Source organism: Puntigrus tetrazona, unplaced genomic scaffold (assembly GCF_018831695.1).
Source record: "Puntigrus tetrazona isolate hp1 unplaced genomic scaffold, ASM1883169v1 S000001170, whole genome shotgun sequence".
Classification (NCBI taxonomy): domain Eukaryota; kingdom Metazoa; phylum Chordata; class Actinopteri; order Cypriniformes; family Cyprinidae; genus Puntigrus; species Puntigrus tetrazona.
Window position 1 is genome coordinate 666221 of NW_025048756.1, and position 23083 is coordinate 689303.

Consider the following 23083-nt stretch of genomic DNA (forward strand, 5'->3'; position numbering starts at 1 on the left):
CCAATATAACTCTTAATAAGTCTCTTTTTTTCCCTAGATGGTTTAATAATAACTTGAACTGTATTTTATCTGTATATGATGATTTCAGTAATACTCTAACTTATGAACAATTTATGAACCTTAACTTTCCAGAAAGAAAAGAAGCTATCCCAATAGGTTTATCTCAGTAAACACTCTTTATCCAGCTTTATGTTTGGATGGTATTGATTTTTTATTTTATTTTTTGTTTGTAAATGCAATAACAGACATATTTGCAAAATATTCCAGAAAATATTATATTCCACTGGGGTCGCTTTATACTCAATATCAGCCGGAGAAAGTCTGTATATCTAACGGAGTTTCATTATAAAATAATTTATCGAATCTGTCTCTAAATATTCTGATGTCGGTGAGTCTTGCTCGTTTCGTGGTTTTGTTGAAGAAACAGCTGCACATTTGTTATTTGATTGTGGCCTTACAGACAGATTTCGGGTTCAATAAGGCACCCAGCACCATGTTGTTAATTTTCTTATATTAAATGCAAAAAAATGGCTCCCCCTCCCCACTTCATGTCTGAATTTAATTCTCATATTTCTTCTTAGACTTACAAATAACAAAAAAGTCCCACGTCTTTGACTCTCTCCGATAGCTTTCTAAAATGTTATATTTTTGCACTTATCTGCATAGATAACTTGATGTATGCAAATCCGGAATATCTGTTTTGTATACTTATGTTAAGAATACCCACGCCTCGCATCCCCGTTCCCGTATGTTTCTACAAGTTTTTGTAATTTAAAAAAAAAATAAAGAAGACGAAAAATGTCACAAACACCCATTCCGCTTCCATTTTGCTTTGTCATGATTACAAGAGCGCGTTCGAAGCGCTTCCATGGCGGCTCCGTTACCTTCGCCACACCGTCACCCGGCTCACAAAAGCCACAGGACTGCTGAGTCATTACTTGACGTCACCGCCTCGACACGGTCACGTGCTCCCAGTTCACGTAAAGTGTCTGTGCGCGAGGAAGGGATTGACACAGCTAGCGCGCGGTGCGATCAAATATCAGCTGCTCGCAATTCGACACGGCTTTATTTCGTTACAGTCGAGGTGGCGAGCGACCTTAGCCCGTGCTTGACTCAGAACCGCGAGGAGGCGAAAGTCAAATATATTCGCGTTTAAAACGAGTCGGACAAGGCCTAGCGTGCGTGCTCCCGTTTGCCAACGTTAAATTGTCGTAAACTGAGTATCTCAAGAGAAGTGAGATCGCGGTTCGCGGTGGAGGAGACGCAGAAGCCTGAGACCGTAACAATAAGAGAGGGACCGTAGGTTTGTGCTATGGGCTTACTGTCACAAGGGTCACCGCTCAACTGGGAAGAGACCAAGAAACATGCTGACCACGTTAGAAAGCACGGCATCCTGCAGTTCCTCAACATCTACAACAAGGTCAAAGATCGACAGAAGGATGTGTTGAAATGGGGAGACGAGGTGAGGCTCTTTCTCGTCTTCAAAAAACACGGTATAACTGCATGTGAGAAACACGTGGTTTCGTGTTTAGAGGCAGCGTGCAATGATGCAATGGACCGAATGAATTCGGATGCTGCTTGTAAGCAGGTGCTCCGTTCAGCTCGCTTTGTTTTCCGCGTGCTTCCAGCGTCTCGCATCGACCCTCGACTGGACGCTTGCAGTCTTGTCTAGTTTTGTAAGCGAATGCAATTCACGCGCGTACATGCTTTTATCGGCCAAACTAAAACTTCACTTAGTTTAGATCTGCGTTAACTTTCGAAAGCGTGTGACCTCTTTCAGTGACGTTTAAAAGCGACCCCGGGGTGACCTCTTATGAGACACTGCGCAGCCAAAGATCAAATTTAGATATTTTGATTTGACTCCACATTCTCCCATTTGTGTTTTTTTGTGTGTTGAGTATTCATTTCAAGTGTGGAAAATCACAGTAATGAGAGGGCGTGTCCAAACAGCATGTATAACGCAGCCCAGGCATGTAAAGATCTGCCTACAGTGTTTTTGTTTATTTATTTTTATAAGTTCACAGATTTGAATGGATGGTGGGCAGTGCATCATATATTTTAGTGAGCTTTTTATTATTTTTTTTAATATAACACTAAACGAAACCTCTTAAACGAGCGTGACTAAAAGTGTTATCATATACAAATGCGCAATGCACTTAGGATCAACAGGCTGTCAATTTCTAAACCTCCTTTTGAAATGGCTTTACATTTCATTACCTTTTGTTCTGCCAAAAGATGTCAATGGATTTATGATAAAACCTGCTGGAATGTTGTTGGTTTAGGTGAATCTTTTGTTCCGCATTGGTGGATTTAAAAGGCCATGAGAGTGGAATGGCTTCGGTCTAGAAAGGTTTCACTGCGTTTTTACTTTCATGATGAGTACGTTAAGAATGTTCGGGGGAGAAAAAAAAATAACATTGTGCTTTGTCATCGTGGCATTTGCAAATCAAATCTGTTCACGCATAATATGCATAATACCTCAGTAAAGGACACAGTGTTCGCAGAGACTTTTATTTATTTTTTACCTGTGGGTAATATTTTGTGGATTTGTTAGTAACGTGATGGGCTCTGTTGTAAAAAGTGTTTGAAACCTCTTGCAGGTGGAGTACATGTTGGTGGAAATGGATGACAAACATGAGAAGGTCTGCCTAGTTCTGAACGGGAAGGATGTTTTGGAAATCCTTCAGGAAAAGGGTGAAAAGATCAACCCCAAGTGAGTGACTTTTCTATGTTAAATGTTTTAAACCAGGTCAGGTTTATTCATAGGAATATATGTATTGTAACTGTTTAAAAAAAGCATAATAATAATGCAAAACAACTTCTGGCCTTTATTGCACCCATTGTGGATTAATTTGAAACTTGTTAGTTTAAAGAGCTGGTTCATCCTTTCGTACACTTTAACCTCAGCCAGTCCCTCTTCTATTCATTGGTATAATCAGTCAACAAGATCGATCGCGCCTTTTTGTACATGTACTTCTTGTACTTTCGGAAGTCAGTTGAAGCATTTGGTTTGGACAGCATGAGCTTTCAAGTTTGGTAAGTTGTTATGTAGACCCTTTTAGGGCAAAATAAAGCGAAAGCTGGAGGTGGTAATTCAAAATACACCGATTCGGCAACACTAAGGAGCTTAAAATATCATCTTGTCCATCGATTGTCGATCGTCAAAACTGCTCGCGTTGGCAGAAAAGGTCTTTTTCAATAGGTTAAGTCATGTATGAAATTATGTCTGTGTGCATGTGCTTGAAACAACATACCAGTGATTTATGTGCTTATGTGCATGTACGTTATTGTGATTAATTGTGGCTGAAATAATTTAGCTGTTAAAAAAAAGTGGATAGCTGAATATATATATATATATATACACACACATCTTGACCATGTAAACACGGTGAGTTTGTCTTAACTATAGTCACTCAACCGGAGGTAACCCTGTCAGGTCATCCATCCATTGAGTGAGCGTGTACGGGTCGGCCGATCCGGGTTCTTTCGTTAAAGTTAACCTTTTCAAATAACAGTCGCAGTTCCGCACAGCGAGTGACCTTACGTAAGCAGGTACAATTCCTCCAGTTACTGTTAAAAAACAAACTAACAGACTTCATAGCTACTGTTAATAAAGGGTCCGTTAATAAAGAATCTTTCTGCCTCCGCCCAAGCTCCTCCCACAGAAAAACGCTGCAGTGTTTACTGACAGAAAAATGGTCTTTATATTTTTCTGAACCTGTTTACACAAGTTCATCTGAGGCCAAGTGCTACTGTAGCTGTTGTAGCTCAGGGGAGATGGGAAATGAGAGAGCCGTGGCATTCCTCATTACTGCCTCTCTGCTGCACATACTGAAGAGCGCAGCACGTTTAACCCCACATGCCACCTGCGTCAGCAGTAGAATCATACATTGGCGGGATCGATTATAATTTTTTTTATTTTAATGCCTTTTTTCGATTTCCCTTTTGTCATTTCCAAATGTGTGACCCTGGACTACAAAACCAGTCGTATACATACAATTTTGGGGAATAATTAGGTTTATGCTTTATTTGAATGATGATAATAATAAGCTTTCCATTGATAAAGTTTTAAAGTTGACTAAATGAAGTCCTTGGCAATGCATATTACTAATCAAAAATATGTCCATGGGACATATTTACTTAATATCCTAATGATTTTTTTTTTTTGCATTAAAGAAAACCAATCTTTTTGACCCATACAAACTTATTGTTGGCTATTGCTACAAATATACCCGTGCTACTTAAGACTGCTTTTGTGCTCCGGGCTCACATTTTAGAATCTAAAGTCTACCAAGCCAGGGCATAATATAATGCATATTTTTGAAACAAGGTTTCTCTTTGTTTGAAATAGCATGACGACCACTTAGGTAATTATAGTTTCTGGGTGAAGAGACAAAACGTTGGTCTGTTGCTTTGCAATGCCTTTTTTGTTTAGATTCGTCTTAGTAGTTGGTTGTCAATCTTGCCCGTTTGCAGCCACCCCACTCTGTGGAGGCCGGAGTACGGCAGCTACATGATCGAAGGGACCCCCGGGCAGCCGTACGGAGGAACCATGTCCGAATTTAACACGGTGGAAGACAACATGGGAAAACGGAGGATAGAAGCAGCATCTGTGCTTAATAAGAACGAGACTCTCCTCACAGTTACATCATTCCCAAGGTAGTTATATCATCAATCCTTTGCTGTAATGTAGTAGTTATATCCATATCCACCTGAAGTTGTGCAAGACGTTGTGCGGAGCCGTAGATCACTGACAATCTATCGTGTTCAGTTTAGCAAACTTTACATGTACCATTCTAAACTTCAGGTAATTTAAATGAGAGAAGTGGTTGTATTGTAATAGGGTATAAATGTATTTTATATTTATATATATATATATATATATATATATATATATATATATATATATATATATATATATATATATATATATATATATATATATATTATATTTTTTTTTTTTTTTTTAGTTTTTGAACTCATTAGCAAGGAGTTAGTTTAAAATGCAGTGTTTATTTTTATTTTTTTGCATGTGTCTATGAACTATCAACATAATTAATACAGCAATTGCTGCAAACTATCTCTGTAACTATGACATGTACAGAGATTGTAATCTGAAAGTGGTGTAGGTGGTCATAATGCCCACTCCTAGTATCCACGTGGCATGCTTGGCATGTTTATTTTTTTCTATTTAATTTGATAAATGATTGTGATGTGTCCCCAATTAAATTGTAAAATGTAATTAATTTAATGTAATGTTCTAATGCGTAAGCTCCAAGTGATTTGGGTGTTCTAAATGTGTATAGATAACATTCACCTTTTACCTCAAACACTTTTATTGACCCTGATAAAAGATGCAGGCTTATATTTGTCTTTCCTTGCTATTGAATCATTTGTAGAGTTGCATTGCAGTATGCGAATGCATGCGGTTCTGAATTGCAGTTTGCTCTATTTTTCTCCTTGCGTTTTTTTTTGTGTTTTAGGTTAGGCTGCCCGGGCTTCACTCAGCCGGAATACAAACCCACACCTGTTGAAAAAGGGGTGTCCAAATCGCTCTTCTTCCCTGATGAGGCCATTAACAGACACCCTAGATTCAGGTGAGAGATCGCGTGTCATACGCCTCTGTCCACATTCGTTTCAGTTCCAGAATCCAGTTGAGCAGTCTCCGATTTCACGTTAGAATGGGCCGGGTTTTACATTGCAGCTGAAAGTGTTTGAAGTGACGTGCGACACAGAACAGCGTGAAGTTGTTTGCGTAAGCCTGAGCTCAGTGGCATTACAAGGGGATTATGGGGAGCCCAGTTCAACAGACAATGATCGTTCGCATACCAGTAGCCAAGAGAATTTTACAAAGGGCTGCTCATCTGTAGAGTTGCGGTCACTCATTTACAGTTAGTGAAGTATCTCTGTAAACCTGCACCGTTTGCTCTGCAGGCATGTCATGATTTTTACAAAAAAATGGTTATTAGAGCTGGATAAGGTATGGATTGTTTAGGTGATGCACTAACAGATCTCGTTTGTTAATCTATTACAGCACTCTGACGAGAAACATACGCCACCGGAGGGGTGAGAAAGTGGTGATAAATGTACCAAGTGAGTGTGTTATTTATTATATATTGGGTTTTTTTATGTTGTTGAAAGTAAATTTTTCTCTGGAAATGAACACAGTGCATGTGCTTTTATTTAATCTACTCCTAATGTGAGTGAATGAGTTTATTATGATGACCCTGAAACTTGAGCACTACCCAGTGGATACACTGGAGCTTTTCTCAACATACAGTTCATTGATGTACACCTAAGCAGGTGCAACGCTACAAGATTCTAAACGTAGACCTGTTATTTTATGAGATGCTATGAAAGTCAATGGGTATGTGATATTTAATGTGCAGTTACATCTGAGGGTAAATTTATTTATTTTTTTGCACATGGTTGCCAGTTGGGAACACTGGACAGGAAATACGTGATCTAGGAAAACCATTAGATGGTGAAGGTTTAACTTAAGGTTTATATTTTGTCCATAGGTTGATTTGTTAAAAGTTATGGGGATCTGAATTTGGATGATGGCTACGATTTTCAGGAATTTTGAGAAAAACCGGGCTTAAGACTTTAAGCGAGTTTTTGATGAGTTTCACTTTTACTTCATGGGCTTACCGAGAGCTGTAGCACTATACTGCATCATTACACAGACAGACTAATACTCTGGAGATGGGCATAGTTGCTCATCTTACGGTTACCCCTTGTTTGTTTAGATGGCACGAATAGTGTACCTCAGAACAGAAAAATGAGACATTTTCAGGATAATTAAACAGGAGGTAAATATTGCAGCTAGGGCTTTCACGATTCGTTGATTTTAAGGCTGCATGGTAAATGAGACCCATTTAAAAATCACAATTAAGCATAATTGTGAAATCACAAATGCTACGATTTAATTATGCGATGCAGGTCTAATACAGTATATGCTCTATATAATTATTTACATGCAGGTAGGTTATGTATGTGCATCACACAGCGGCTCTGTTTACAGTAGTTCCACAGAAACTGTTATGATTTACATCTGTGGAGCATCTCCAAACTCCATGTCGTTTTGAGTTAGGGTTTATTATAATGTTCATCTAGGAATGCAACCTGCTCCATTTGATCAGATTTGTGAGGCAAATCATTTGCAAATACAGAGAATAATATCTCAGTTTCAAAATAAAAGCTCTCACATTTTAATGTCTACATATTCGTATTTATGTGTAACGTTGCAACATTGCTATAACCTCTATTGTTTGTAATACTTTGTTAAAGTTTTGTTCAATAAAACAAAATGATTTCTTGCTTTTTATACTTTATTTAAACTATTATGGTCTTGTAATATGTAGGTGTGTGTGGTGGTGTTTTTTTTTTTTTTTTTTTTTAAAGCTATTGTTCACATCTACTCTTATTACCACAAAAAGAATAATTCTAATTATAAGACCTTTTTAAAAGTTGTACTTTTGTACAGTTGTAAGTTTGTACTATGAGATAGACATATCCTGATTGGTAAAATGTATTTTTATTATTATTTTGTGGGAAATTAATTCAACATTGAACTGATTTTGAGCTGCTTTACTGAAAAATTTGAGCCGTTTCCGTATTTGATTCTGTTATTTTCTTGTTAGTCACGGCGAAAGAAAGTTTATTACTCTATAACACTCTGCAAAATGCCAAATGTGTGGTATAGGATTATTAAAAAAAAACAAAACAAGGTTTTTGTTCTATTTCTGCATGTTTTAAATTACTTCTCTTTTGTCTTTTTAACAGTTTTTAAAGATAAAAACACACCATCTCCTTTTGTGGAGGCATTCCCGGAGGATGATGGAGAAGCTGCCCGGGGAGCCCTACCTGATCACATCTACATGGACGCCATGGGCTTTGGCATGGGAAACTGTTGCCTGCAGGTGAAATGTCTTTTCCTCTTAGAAACCTGACCATTGTTCTTTTGAACCGAGGATATTTAAGTCAAGCGATATTTTAGACCAATGGCATTAAACCAATGTTAAGGCATTAGACCAATGTTGTCCATTGCTGCCATTGCAGGTGACCTTCCAGGCCTGCAGCATCAGTGAGGCGCGCTACCTTTATGACCAACTGGCCACCTTCTGTCCCATAGTGGTAAGAGCACACGGATTTCTTACAAAAGAACAAGCTCTCCATATCCAAAACCAGAAAGTACTGTTAAATAAATTGTGGGGGAAAAGGAAAACTTTTATGCATGATGTAGCTACTTGTAAAAGGGAGGGGTATCCTGCCACACTGAAGAAAATAAAGAGTAAAATTGACATTTTGAGATCCCAAACTTAAAGCATTTACAAGTCTAGCATAGTGTAACTTTGACCTTCAGTTGAAAATTTACCAAAGATAAAGTAATATAGATAACCCACCCTCATCTTTTTCACATTCCTGTTGTATAACCTTTTAAGATGCTTGTAGATGTTTCCAGAAATGCACTCAGTTGTCGTTATTGCTGTTTATGTTTGTACAGATGGCTCTCAGCGCTGCCTCGCCGTTCTATCGGGGCTATGTATCAGACATCGACTGCCGCTGGGGTGTGATCTCTGCATCTGTGGATGACAGAACCCGAGAGGAGCGGGGCCTGGAGGTGAGAGAGGATCCTGCCTTCACTTTTTTTATTACTAAAATGGTGCCTGTGTGGCTGTATGGTTATGACTTGCACACAAACAAAAAAAGTCATAGACCCTGTTCATGAGTAAATGGATTACCTTGGAAACCAGACCTAAAGAAAATTGACCTAGGTTGGGTTCTTTGCATTATTTTTTTTTTCCCATAATTTGCTCCTTGCATTGTGCAGTGTTTTTGACTCCAGTTACTTTCACTAATTATGAGTCATTTTATAATTATAGGCTGCATAATGTTTTGTAACACCCACATCCAGACAATAGACCCTTCTAATTCACTAATGATTACAGTCGTCACACTTGTGTGAATCATAGATGGAGTAGCAGACAGCTTCTGTTAATCATTTTAAAAGAAAACTAATCTCATCCAATAGGTGCTTTAGGTGCTCAATATGTGACCTATGCCGGCAAAATGAGTCGGAACGCTAGTTTTAGAGCTACAGGCAAAAAAAAAAAAAAAGTTTGAATTTGAGAGTGTGAAAAATAAGTCCAAGTCTAGTGATCCCAGTGCTCCAAATGATAAAAGTATTCAGATTTCTTCTCACACTGACTCCCATCCAAAACACAGAATGAACATATTTAAGTAGGCTGTTTACTCAAACACAATCTGCTACATCGGTAACATTTGAAGAACTTCTGGGGAAAAACATGAAAATATTAGATCCACAAAGTACAGTAGGTATTGGTGTTAAAGGGGTCATGTGAGGTCGCTAAAAATAATATATATATATATATTTTTATGTGGATACTGTACATTTGTTGTTGTTCCTCTACTCCCTGCTTTCCTGAAATGCATGGATTTTTACAAAGCTCATTGTTCTGAGAAGTAATGTGTGCTATTGATTGTCCAGCTATCAAGTGCATTGCGATTGGCTGAATACCACTAGTGTGTCATGGAAATGTTGCCAATTTAGTGTTTCTAGATTTGTTTCCAAAAAAGTGACGAACCATAGTAAATTTCAAATTTAAGTATGAACACACTTGTGCTCAACTGTTCTGAAACAGTGTTGTAAATACAATTTGACCACAGATTTTTAGTTACGTTCTCTTTTTGAAGCACAAAGTAGGTTTATAATGAAACGGCGTCTCCAGAACATGATGCCAGCGACAACACTGCAGCGAGAATAATGGCTCCGCCTTCTTTCTTATGTAAACATTTGGGATGTGTTATAAAAATAAACCCACACTGTGATGTAGAGAAGTGGGAGCGGGAGTAAATATACTCTCTTTTACTCCTGTGGTCATTACATCAGATATTTCCATCACAAGATTTATAAGCTAAAATCTTTGCCAAACTGATCAATCATCAGATGTTTGGATATCACTAGTTGTAGAAGGTGAGCAGGTCACGCTGCCCATGTCCTTGTGCATTTTTGATTGCTCTTTCGTAGATCTGGTTATGGTTATGAATGTATGGCGTCTTGTTTGTTTTCGTCTCTCAAGCCACTGAAAAACAACAAATTCCGGATCCATAAATCACGGTATGATTCGATCGACAGTTACCTTTCCTGCTGTGGCGAAAAATACAACGACATTGAGTTGACCATAGATGAAGACATCAACAAACAGCTCCTAGATGCAGGTAAAGAAACACGCACTGCCACACACTCTCCAATCTACAGCGACTTGAGGCTGTGCGCGCTCCCCGGACATCTCAAAACTGTCTTTGTCCTCTTGTCAAAATACACTGTGAGACCACATGTTCAGCATTGTCGCTCTAGTCCGATTTAGTCGGGGTATGAGAATCATTGAAGCAGGTCGCTTGTCAGCTCTGTGGAGTATTTTTAAGCTCGCTTGTATTGCTCTGTTGCAGGCATTGACAAACTGCTGGCTCAGCACATTGCGCATCTCTTCATCCGCGACCCGCTGTCGCTTTTCCAGGAGAAGATTCATTTGGACGATGAGAACGAATCGGACCACTTTGAGGTAAACTGATTTTTGTTGTTCAACAGCAACAAAAAAAGAAATGTCAATATTAGACTGGTATTCACTCACTTTGGTTAAAATTGCATGCGTATTGCAGAACATTCAGTCAACCAACTGGCAGACAATGAGGTTCAAGCCCCCCCCTCCCAACTCTGACATCGGATGGAGAGTCGAGTTCCGTCCAATGGAGGTATTAAACAAACAGCCGTCTGCCCGCTGTCTGCGTGCCAAATGATGCAAGTAGACACGGCTTGACTGGCTGTGTGCTTAGCAAAGCAAACGTCAGTACTCGCCACCTACAGTTTATTCAAGCACAACATGCAAAGCTCACAGAAGACACGCACGCATTGCATTGCTAAGGGCTTCATGCATCAATGGAAAGCTTATTTAGCTTTCAGCTGATGTAGAAATATAAAAAAAAACCTTTTTGACTGGTTTTGTGGTCATGTTTGTCATGCCTTTTTCTCTCCTTCTTAACAGGTTCAACTGACAGATTTTGAAAACTCTGCTTATGTGGTGTTTATCGTTCTCCTCACCCGTGTGATCTTATCCTATAAACTGGATTTCCTCATTCCGTTGTCAAAGGTTGGTTACTCTTTGAGTGTCTCGACACATTTTAACTCTTGGTTACACAGCTAAAAACAGGAAGACGTTAAGTGGACATTCTTAAAACTAAGAACTATACATGTGCGTGCATGACATTTTTAGTGTTTCTGTTCAATAAAGTACTGATTATAACTTTTTTCAACTTCAGTGGAATGTTTTGTTTTAGGTTGACGAAAATATGAAAGCAGCCCAGAAGCGAAATGCGGTGCAGGAAGGCATGTTTTATTTTCGGAAGGACGTCTTTAAAGGTTTGTGGGCCATTGTTAAATGGAGGCCATTATCATTCATATCAACAATGAGCTGGGAAACATTTGTATAAAGGCACAGCTAAAATATAGCGGACATTTTTGACACCGCATGCTGGTTCCAAATTAATTTAAAATTTGTAATTAATACACATTTTTAATTGTTTTAAGGCTGCAACCCGGTGTTAGATCCACCCTCCTCTGCTCAGAATGGAGTGGAGAGCGACGCTAATGACGGTGAAGAGTACACACTGATGAGTATTGACACCATTATCAATGGGAAGGTGTGTATGTTCCTTATAGCTTCAAAAATAAGCTAACGCAAGTTGAATAATAGTGTCAATTTTCATTTCATATTTATTTCTTTTTAGGAAGGGGTGTTTCACGGCTTGATACCGATGTTAAACAGCTACCTTGAGAACATGGAGGTGGATGTGGACACGCGCTGCACTATTCTCAACTACCTGAAACTCATTAAAAAGCGTGCTTCTGGTATGCCTTTATTTACAGCGGCAGTGCTGTTTCTGTTTTTTTTTGCCTAATACCATTTTTATTAAATTGAGGTTTCTTGAAATTTTGATTTTCAAAACATAAACACACATGCACATCTATTTTATGAAATGCAGTTTTTTTAACCCTTTTTTGGCAGCTTAAATGATACAGGAAAACCGGTTCGCTCATTAGTTTGATTATTTTATGTAATATTTGTTTTCAGGTGAGCTGATGACGATGGCTAAGTGGATGAGGGAGTTTGTTGCCAAACATCCTCAGTACAAGCAGGACAGCGTCATTACGGACAAAATAAACTACGACCTGCTGCACAAGTGCGACAGAATCGCAAGAGGGGAGGAGAAGTGTCCGGAACTCATCGGAGAGCCCGTTAACAGAGGAAAATAAAGCCCGCTCGACAACACAAGCGAATCGCTCCTTTTGCATGAGAATGAGAAAACCACGGCGGTCTAGAAATTGGAACGTTTCAAGAAAATATTTAGAATGGCATGCGTTTTGATTGCTGAGGTCAGCCAAAGGTTTGTTGAATTTGTAAATAGCAGATTTTTATTATTCGCAAATTATTTTAATAGCTTAAACGGATCCATGATGTAACCGTACTCTGATGTGTACATATTTCACGTTGGTTTGTGAGAGATTATGTAAATGTAGCAAACACTAAATTGTACATTAGTAATATTTTCATTGTTGAAATGTAAATACTGTACTTCATCAGGCATTAACAAGTGTACTTTCCTTTTTTTTTTTTTTATGGACGAAACTGTTGAGTTGCTTTGCGAATTCTTATTCTTATTCCTTTGGAATTTAATGTTGTAACAATTGCAAGGTTTTAAGGCACTGGTTTTGACGCGAGCCTGTATCCAGCACTGACCGAACCAATGCAGGGATTGAAATGAAGACTAGTGGTGTGCGGTGCGTTGTTTTTCCACTAACAATTTATATTTCATCATTTTAGCGTTTAAAGGACAGCTAAATTTATACCATCTGAATTTTTTTTTTTTTGTAGCTGCTCCACCACTAGAGGGTGCAGATGATCTTTTCTTTGTATAAAAAAAAAAAATAATGGAGAGAAAGTAGGTTAAGCTATAATTTGTTAGCTTTAACATCTGTATATGGTTCAACTGAGGTGATTCCTGTACATATTCTGCTTATTGAGTGAAACACCTGCGTTGACAAACAATGCCTTTCACAGTCCACTGTAATATCTTTATCGTTCCTTGCAGCCTTCTGGAAACGGTCCTTTTAAATGCCGTTTGTGTGGAATGTTTGTACTTTTAAATTCAGTTCATTAAATCATTTAATCGGCGTCAGGCAATGAAAGCTGTTTCACAAGCACGTGCCCCTGGCATGACGGACAGAATGGTTTTGTTTGCTTTGTTTTTTTTTTTATTGGTCAGAGGACTGAATGCGCTTGGTAAAAATATTAGATTAACAATCTGTTATTACACTTATTAATTTGACCTCGTTTTCATTAAGTAGATAACGCTTTTATTCTTTACATTGGCTGGAAATGTAATTTTGACCATGCTTAAGCCATAAAAACTAAAATAAATATTTTCAGTCAAACTACAGGTGAAATTAAATCTAGTCATTTTTTCAGGTTTGTCCAAGAAAAATTAAATGGCGTGTCAAAGACATGTCAGCAAAAAAAAAAAAAAAAAAATATATATATATATATAATGCAGTTAGTCAGCTGTGTGTATTGACTGCTGTAGATTGTTTGTCAGTTTTTAATAATGGATAACACTTGCAAATGTGACTGTAAGGTGTGCAGATGATGAAAATTAATGGGACTTTGTATCACGCTGCCTCATAAAGAATAAGCACACTGAACTATGACCAAAAGGACCAGAGATCAGTTTTATATATATTTTTTTAGGTTTATGACTTTTTTATGCTTACTGAAATCATGCAGTTTACAAAAACTAGACAATCTCTTTTTCTCTCTCTCGATTAACTATTAACCGCTGCTTTCCACTAAGAAAATCTTACGTGAGCACGTTTGGTGGAACTTCTGACACTTTTCCTGTAATTGTCCCCTCTCTCCATGGGCCCCTGGATGCGCGCTTCGCCTATGATTGGACCGGTCTGGTTCCACATCAGAGCAGCTCTGTGATTGGTCGGTTTTGGCTCCGCATCACAGCGCCGCTGTGATTGGTCTGTCCTAACTTCAGATGAATGGGGTGACATTAGTTCGCGAAACAGTTCACGCCTTGTGAAGTATCAAAACAGAATGCCCGAACGCGGGCTTTTGTCTTACAGCGTCAGATGCGTTGACGTTCTAAATCCGTTTTGAAGCACTGTCATGACGACATCTCAAAATTTGAATAAATCACTTTGAAAAGTTAGTTTTAAGACCACACCTCTATCCACGGCGCCGGTGTTTCAACGCGCTATAAACGTTCCGAACGCGTACTTCTGTGCTCGGAATGGAACGCGTCTGGATTTTTAAATCTGCGTGGCAGTAAAAGTGCGGTGGGGGACGCAGTGTGCTAGCCTCGCAGACTTTGCCCTAGAGCGGCAGTATAAAGAGAGTTATTCGAACACGGCCCGTTATACGCATCAGTTTAAGGTGGACTACAGACACTCATGACGCTCATTAGTTCACGAGCTTTTTCCACTCTTTCGCACTGACGACACCATCCGCACAGGACTGAGCGCTGAGGCAAACATCTGTCTAAAGACTAAAGGTAAGAGATGCTTCTGGATATTCCTGCTGGCCGTGACGCTAAAGAGATCTAAATACCCAGAAACTGCGCTGTCTGTGACCTCTCTAATGCGGCGTGTCTAGCATCATATGACTTTATGAGAGATTAGAAGCGTTAGATTTATGAGCATGTCACGAGAAGCCCTTCTTTATTTGTTCTGACGAAGAAGTCTTAGCGAAACGTTCCCTGATAGTCTTTTTAATTTGAATTCTCCTGTCGACATGCAAACCAGTAACGGCGGTATAATGAATCAGAATTTAAATTTCAGCAGTCGTTGTATTTAATCACGTTTTTATTACTTGTTATGCATTTAGACTTTGTCAGGTTTTTTTTTATTGTATGTTGGCTTCTGGATGTAGGCTATTATTACATCTACAATGTAATCACATTTACAGATTGTGAATTCATAATGAATACATGATAATACCATATTAGTTTGCCTTACTGGTTGTCCTGAGATGTAGCCCACAATTTTCATGCTGTGTGTGTGTATATATATATATATATATATATATATATATATATATATATATATATATATATGATATATAGATGAAAAATATATATATATATATATATATAAATATTTTTTTTAAATAAATAAAATTAATTATATATATTATATATATGTATGTATATATATATATGTGTATACTATAAATATATATTATATTATATATATATATATATATATATATATATATATATATATATATATATATATATATATATATATATATATATATATATATATATATATATATATATATATATATATATATTTATATTTTTAATAATAATATTATACTTTATTTTTTAATAATAAATTATACTCCAGTTTAAGGTGTGTGGAGAAACAAATGTCTCGCAATAATTTAATGTTCTCCGATGTTTATGAATTCTCATCTTCATTCCTGCTAACAAAAAAAAATTTCTGGATTATAAACACTACAAAAGGCGATCAAGAGAGTTTAACCTGATGGATGGTAGTCCTCGCTGTAGGCAGCCATTTTTATTGCTTTAATCAATAAGTGTTCTAACAAGGATTTATAAGGTTAACTTCTATTGCCCTTTTTAATCAGTTTTATTATGTTCTAAGACAGGCTCAATGTATATTTGCTCTGAGTCTTGTTTAAACGAATAGAGTAATATTCATATGATTTCTCTGGAAGGTTGATCATGGAGGCCTTTAATCACAGAGTTAACACTTATATTGACTCTTGGATGGGACCCAGGGGTAAGACCAACACTTTTTTTTAAGTCTTTAACTGTCTTTCTTGCAATCTTAGCTAAACTTTTCTCAATGTTGTGTTCCTGTATGGCAAACCTTTAAACAAACTTTGCAGATTTAGCAAATGGAACGCGTTCTCACTTTTATTTCCAAAGCTAAATCAATAAACTGCATTATTTATGACTTGTCATATGTCAAACAGGCATGTGATCTCAGTCTGGCAATGAACTAAACCAATGTTTATTTGATCCGTAAAATGTTCGTTGTATCAACCCAGTATCTTGGTTTCCAAGCTCATTAAAAAATTATATGAATAATCTAATCAGATTGGGAATCATTGCAATCTCAGCCTGCGCTGTGAGTAAGATTATAGCAGTGCTATAGAAAAAAACATTCTGACTGAATTGGAATAAGGAGCATTTAAAACCGTTTTTGGTGCAGAGGAACAACTGACTATTCATTAAACATCCCGAAGCTATTAGCTTATGCGTGAGGATAGTTGTGTGCTCTATCGATTGCAGATCCTCGAGTTAGAGGATGGCTTCTACTGGACAACTATATCCCCACTTTCGTCTTCACTGCCATGTACCTGCTGGTTGTGTGGATGGGACCAAAATACATGAAGAACAGACAGCCATACTCATGCAGGGCACTGCTACTGCCGTACAACCTCGGCCTCACACTTCTGTCTCTCTACATGTTTTACGAGGTAGGCTTTCTATGAACAAGATGTATGCTTTCGTATCTTAAGAAATCCATTTTGATACACACTCAGAATCGAAATTTCCAAAAAAAAGTCCAAAAAGTGAAACTTGATCATCCAAGTTTACATGTCACCATTTGGAAGTATCAGTTTTCCTGAACAAAAAAGATAATATGAGTGTTTTATAACAAAAATGTAGTATTACTTCTGAACTATTTTGTATTTTCTAGTTCCCAAAGCATTTTGTACTAATATAATGTATGAAATTATATAGACGGGGCTCAGCCTAAGACAAGATTAGGCCACAGTTTAGGTAATTTTTATAAACATTCCTTAGAAACAAAGAATTACTGGTGTACATCTTAAGACAAAACGACTGTTTTACAATCAGTTTTTCAGACTAGATTTACATTTAGTCTAGGACTAGGCTTAAGCCTTGTCTGTAAAACCAGGGGAATGGGAGTTAAAATGAATAGAAAGCTATGCAGACATTTTCAAAAGCAATTATAGCACCAGAACTTAACTGTAATTAAAATGAGAAGAATAAATCGCATTAAAATCTCCATATTAAAATAACACGGTCTTTTCCCGCTACCGAAGATTCGTAAAATGTGTTTGTCGTCTTTCTGTTTTGAAGTGTTTGCAAATGCCTGTCAATTTTCATTGATTTTACATTGTAACAGATGTAGCGCAATCTAGAGCAGGGGTCTAGGAGCAGCGACCGGGGTCTTCAGGTTTCCCTAATAATAGCAGGCAGGAAGTGTGCGGGAGTCTGCAGGAAGTATGGCTCTCCAGGAGCCCGGGGACGACAACCTCTGATCTGTATATTTGAATGGGACCGGGACCTTTGAAATTGGTGTTGGGATGACATGCACTTTGAAACTGATGGTTTGACTTTTTGGAAACTGAGCAGGACGAACCAGCTGATGAGTCACAGTCCATGTGCACCTTAAAGTTCAGAGTCCTTTCTTGCCTAATTCACACTCTCTGCAGTATCTACGTTGCAAAACCGACCCATTGTCCAATATAATTAACACTAAAATCCAGGATAAGCTCACAGATATGTTAGCTACAAATGATCTTAGCTATCAATTGCCTCAAAGCTGTTTCATGGCAGTCTCATTAGAGAAAGAAAGCTTGAGGCTACAAATGTCCATCTATTCTCTCTTAGAGGAATAGTTCATCCAAAAAAGGAAATTTGCTCACTTCACATCAAACGCGTCCGACCTTTTGTTCACGTTGAACAAAATGCAAATAAACACACCGAACTGTAACCGGATGCTCCAAAAGTTCACAAAGAAACTGAAAAAAAGTTAACAATTAAAGCATACATTAAAGTGAGTATTATGCAAGTTAACAATGAACAAACATACACGGACAATAGATGCTAGTATGTTTATAAATTAACATCAACAAGCATTACCTATTCATTTTCCAAACCGCCGGTCCTATGCTGGAACGTTCTGTGAGTTATTTGGTTTGAAGAGGAATTCGCCAAGTTAGAGAGTGAATGCTGGGACTGCACTTCAGGACTTCAGAGAGAGAGAGAGAGAGAGGCAGTGGTGCATGCTGCTCTGTGACAAAATCAACCCTCTGACCCCCGAGAAGCTCCGTCAGGCCAAAGCAATTACGGCTATATTGACAGTCGAGCAGCGCTTTGTGTTCCCTGAATATCCTTTTAAAGCAAATATTTCAGTGGAGCTGTCCCCTTCACCCGTGACACGAGGTCAGGTGTTAACGAGAACCTTATTTGAGGTTTCGTATCATTTTACGAAGGGGACAGATGTGCAGCTTTCATACGGCATTTGCTAAAAAAACTTGAACAAGGGCTTTATTCAAAATAAGACAATGAACAATGACAGATTTAGAGGCCGATGGGAGATGTTCCAGGAGCTCCGCACAGCGTTGAGAGAGAGGTGAGAGCGAGAGCGTGCAAGACGAAAGAATGAATGTGGAAAAATGAAGCGCTTTTGTCGAGTCTTCTGCACGAGTCGGCAGTAAAATACCTCCACGCATCAGCCGCACACCTGCGAGCCTCTGCAGCTGGGAATTTTATATTATACACTTACTTGAAGCTTTCTTCACAAAAAGGATGTGGTTGTGCCCCCCCTTAATAATAATAATAATATCCGATTGTTGCGCTGGATGACTAATGGTTATTGTATTCCGTTGTGTTTTTGTCTCTGCAGCTGGTAATGTCAGTGTATCAAGGCGGGTACAACTTCTTCTGCCAGAACACTCACAGTGGAGGAGAGGCTGACAACAGGGTAACACGAAAAAGTTTACTTTGTGTGAGATTTGGAGAAATGTAAGCTTCGGCTTTACTCTTACTAAAGACACAGTCATTCCCCACGGGTGGAATACGTGAGTGTGCTGTTCCTGAATGGTCCCATTGCCTTCATCACTGTATTGTTTGATAGGAGTCTAAGAGTTCTTTATATACAAGCTAATTTAAGTCAGCATGTAGCTGAGAAGTTCTTGGCAGAGCAGTTATCTCATGATCCACTGCATGGAGCTGTGGAGGTTGATTTCAGGATCAGTATTATATTAAAAATCATATTAGAAATGTAAGCATTATACCACAATTCTGAAACAGATCTGACATTATAAAAGAGGAAAGGTTTCAATTAGATGTATAGATATCTGCAAGTACAGTTTTATTCCAAGTACAATATTTTTTTAAATATATACTTCCAAGTTTTAAAGACGTTAAAGTCATTTTCAAATAGAAACTTAATGATACCATTTCTTTTAATCTCTCCTCAGATGATGAATGTACTTTGGTGGTATTACTTTTCCAAACTCATTGAGTTCATGGACACTTTCTTCTTCATTCTGAGGAAGAACAACCACCAGATCACGTTCCTGCACGTCTACCATCATGCCACCATGCTCAACATCTGGTGGTTCGTCATGAACTGGGTGCCGTGTGGCCACTGTAAGTTGTTCAAACTGCCCTGCTTTCGCAGTTAAAGGCCTCTAAAGGAGCTTATGGTGCATTTTATGTGCTGAATTATTCAGACGCATAAAAACAAAACAAAGCAAACAGAACAGGATAAAAATGCTTGTCCAGGTGGTCTTTAAATAACTGTTTGCATAATGCAGCGTGATATTTAAAGGAGTTTGTTGAGTCGATCTCTGGCATTAACGGATCCATTTACTGCTTGGAATAGATTGTGGTAACCGATTATTGACTGCATAAAGCTGGCTTTTTGTGAAAATAATAATATCTAAGAAATCTGTGCGATCGATCGTATATTTTAAAATATACGAAGTCATAAAGAACCTAATGTGTTGTTGTGATGTATGTGGTTGGTTTGATTTGTGATATTGCTGCTCTTTTGTTTGTTCAGCCTACTTTGGCGCCACGTTTAACAGCTTCATCCATGTGCTGATGTACTCGTATTACGGCCTCTCTGCCGTCCCAGCCATGAGACCGTATCTGTGGTGGAAAAAGTACATCACTCAAGGGCAGCTGGCAAGTACACGCTTTCACTACAATCTTCTATAAGGACCAAACAAATGCGTGTTCAATGTAATTTTCTATTTTAAAAAAAAACTGGGTTTTGACATTAATTTCATGACATTCACACGCTTGCAATTTGATTTGATTAGGGATTTAAAGCTGCTAAATATACGTGAGTCAGTTGGTACTACATTATTTTCAATATGCTAATATAGTAAAATAAACATATACTGGTTTATGATTTATTTATTTATTTATTTTTCAAATTCTACAAAGAAGAACAATACAAATTCTAATGAACATGTTACATGGTGCATATATTTAGGAAGGAAGAAATTCTAGCTGACTAACGATTGGTCACCAAATACATATTTTATTGTATATGTAATATATTAGTGTGCATGTGTATAATATATATATTCATTTATTTTTTTCTCTGAGTTAAAAGCGACGTTATGTGACAACAGGATGTTACAATGGCATCTTTGTGCGGTTAAAACACTGTTTGAGTGATAACTGTATCCTGTAATACTGTTTCCTCTTTCTTTTAACTTGCCTTCGGTTGTTTTTATATTTCGAGCTCGATCTGGTATTAAAGCAGAAGCAATAATCGCGCACACTTCCCACTGCTGAGGCGCTACAGCAACCCGTCACTCACATTATTGTTTTAAGTGTTAACTTGTATAACCTAACTGCAGAATCAGTCGTATTCAAAAATGATCGATGGCGGATAACTGATGGCCGTTTCCTCTTTCAGGTCCAGTTTGTGCTGACCATGTTCCAGACGTCTTGTGCTGTGGTTTGGCCATGTGGTTTCCCAATGGGCTGGCTGTATTTCCAGATCACTTACATGATCACTCTCATCTTACTCTTTACAAACTTCTACATAAAGGTAAATGAGCATCAAGAACGTTATTGCACCGAAGTATGGCTTGAAAAATTGCTCACATTGTTCCGTTCTTTGCTCCACAGACGTATAAGAGACACGCAGGGTCCCGGAAGACCGATTACTCGAACGGAGCAATTAATGGTCACACTAATGGGGTGACATCCAACGAGAATGTTAAATACAGGAAAGCGCGTACAGATTGACGTTATTGGTATTAGAGGAGCAGAGGAGCTTCATGTATGTCTATCCATTTACCACGCTACAGCCATTTCATCTTTAAGAGACTTCTGACGTTTTTTGCACACTGCAACCTCATGCTGTTCATATTGAATCCAAAAATGAAGAAAAGAGAGCTTCAGCCAGTGTACTTGAGTTTTTGTTGTTTTTCATATGACATTTTTTGTTTTTTGTTTTTTCCTTGAAATGCAAAGATGGCTAACATTTAATACTGTACTAATTTGCACTCTTGCACACAAAGCTTGCTTGTAGACATAAAGAAGAATGTATTAGAAGAATTTGACAAGTATGCAGAAGAACGTCATACTTATGAGCTGAATCAAACACGGTAGCAGCTTATACTGTTTTATAGCACAGACAGATAATCTTACACTCAGTAGAAGATAGTGTGTTAAAGTCAAAACAGTACCTTGAAAAATGCAGAGATAATGGGTGCTATGTAGCTTTATGGGAGAAGGCCCGGTTTCACAAACAGGGCTTAGTTTAAGCCAGGAGTTAAATTAAGACATTTAAGCAACTTTTTAAGGCAACAAAAATGACCGTATTTAAAGATAGGTCAGAGCAAGATATTTTCGACTGAGACGGATCAAACATGCATTTTAGTCTTGGTCTAGATTAAGCCTTGTCTGTGAAATTGGGGGTAAGAGTTAACTAAATAATTGTTGAATGTCATGAAAACGTGTCCAGGTTATATTTTTTTGACCTCATTATTAATACTTTTTTTTTTTTTCTTACAGTATTACATGACAAATTTACTGTACTACAATGCCATTGTAATATTTTAATTTGTTGGTGAAATATGAGCCAGGCATGACCCAGGGTTTAGTATATTCATCCAGATAGCCCTGCGCGTGCGTTGGACAGTTGTCTGTTGAATATGAAACCACTGGCACAGTATCTCCATCCTGCAGATGTCAGTTTAATATCCCTTCATTTTTACATTTTGTTCTGTTTACATGGCTAGCTTTGTATGAACCCTTGCTTGCAAAAAAGGAAGCAGTAGCTTCCGCTTTATTTACTGGTGTCGAAAATGTCGCAACAGATTCAGCGCAGTACTTTGACTTTTAACAAAACCACGAACAATGGCTCGCACTGTAACGATGCATTTATAACTCTGTAACGCTTTTCCTTTCCTTTCTGAAACGCTGAATAATGCAGCACAGTTCTTTAGACCCATTTAGAATCACTTAGAACGTGAAATCAGTATGCAATGTGTATTTCAACCGCCTAACATACTCGTTCTTCGTACCAGCATTCCAAATCTTGTCAAGCGACATTAATTTTGTCCTTGTGTTTGAACAAACTGTTTACTTAATCTAGCCTGCTGTTAAAGTGTAATTTAGGTGTGTTAAACCATTAAAGAACTACAGAAAAACAACACCACTAACTGTAACGCAAAACAGTTCCAGTTCCTCAAATAATATAATAACCAAATCATTCCCTCTGCTAGTATTCCATTTAGGATAATTAATGATATCTTGCATTACTGTAACACCTCCCTGGTAAATGATATAATGCTGTCAATTCATGCTTTTAGTGCAGAAATGTAGACCTACCCATGTAATGTACAAGATATCATATGCTAATAGCACAGTAGTATCACAAGAATTAATTCTGGAAGTATTAACACAATAAGTAGGCTGTTAACATCAGACACAATACCAATAAAGTGATTTTTATTTGGAAATAAATCACGTGTCAGTATTTATTTACTTGGAATTGTATTTTGAGGTTTTAAATCTTGAAAGGTTTTTCTTTTTGGCTTAATTCTACTATAATGAGTTTCTGAAGCAAGAGCTAGACCACTACAAATGCTTATTTAGACCTAGAAATCAGAAATATAAACTTCCCTAACCATGGCCATGACAAACTAGGACAAATAATCACAAAGAAAAGGTTTCT

General features: G+C 37.8%; 2 protein-coding genes and 1 long non-coding RNA gene across 3 annotated transcripts; 2 read left to right on the forward strand and 1 right to left on the reverse strand.

Annotated features, from left to right (window-relative positions):
• The first annotated feature begins 973 nt into the window (after positions 1-973).
• gclc (glutamate-cysteine ligase, catalytic subunit) lies at positions 974-13253 on the forward strand. Its single transcript, XM_043234564.1, has 16 exons — positions 974-1462; positions 2601-2713; positions 4477-4659; positions 5484-5597; positions 6035-6093; positions 7786-7922; positions 8062-8136; positions 8507-8623; positions 10104-10242; positions 10474-10586; positions 10684-10776; positions 11067-11171; positions 11359-11440; positions 11609-11721; positions 11809-11929; positions 12153-13253. The coding sequence occupies exons 1-16, from the start codon at positions 1313-1315 to the stop codon at positions 12332-12334; spliced, it is 1896 nt and encodes a 631-aa protein (XP_043090499.1). The 5' UTR covers positions 974-1312; the 3' UTR covers positions 12335-13253.
• LOC122341221 lies at positions 12984-14320 on the reverse strand. Its single transcript, XR_006250454.1, has 2 exons — positions 14208-14320; positions 12984-14115 (listed from the first exon to the last, which is right to left on the reverse strand). It is a non-coding gene; the product is annotated as an uncharacterized LOC122341221 (long non-coding RNA).
• Positions 14321-14428: 108 nt separating this feature from the next.
• elovl5 (ELOVL fatty acid elongase 5) lies at positions 14429-22872 on the forward strand. The gene is made up of 8 exons (XM_043234567.1): positions 14429-14637; positions 15828-15892; positions 16408-16595; positions 18779-18856; positions 19356-19527; positions 19943-20067; positions 20813-20947; positions 21028-22872. The coding sequence occupies exons 2-8, from the start codon at positions 15835-15837 to the stop codon at positions 21145-21147; spliced, it is 876 nt and encodes a 291-aa protein (XP_043090502.1). The 5' UTR covers positions 14429-14637; positions 15828-15834; the 3' UTR covers positions 21148-22872.
• The last annotated feature ends 211 nt before the right edge of the window (positions 22873-23083 follow it).

Coding starts and splice junctions, on each gene's coding strand:
- gclc (XM_043234564.1), top strand. CDS start 1,313: ATGGGCTTACTGTCACAAGGGTCACCGCTCAACTGGGAAGAGACCAAG. Junction 4,660..5,483: donor ACAGTTACATCATTCCCAAG/GTAGTTATATCA, acceptor TTTGTGTTTTAG/GTTAGGCTGCCCGGGCTTCA. Junction 10,243..10,473: donor CAAACAGCTCCTAGATGCAG/GTAAAGAAACAC, acceptor GCTCTGTTGCAG/GCATTGACAAACTGCTGGCT.
- elovl5 (XM_043234567.1), top strand. CDS start 15,835: ATGGAGGCCTTTAATCACAGAGTTAACACTTATATTGACTCTTGGATG. Junction 19,528..19,942: donor CTGGGTGCCGTGTGGCCACT/GTAAGTTGTTCA, acceptor TTGTTTGTTCAG/CCTACTTTGGCGCCACGTTT. Junction 20,068..20,812: donor ACATCACTCAAGGGCAGCTG/GCAAGTACACGC, acceptor TTCCTCTTTCAG/GTCCAGTTTGTGCTGACCAT.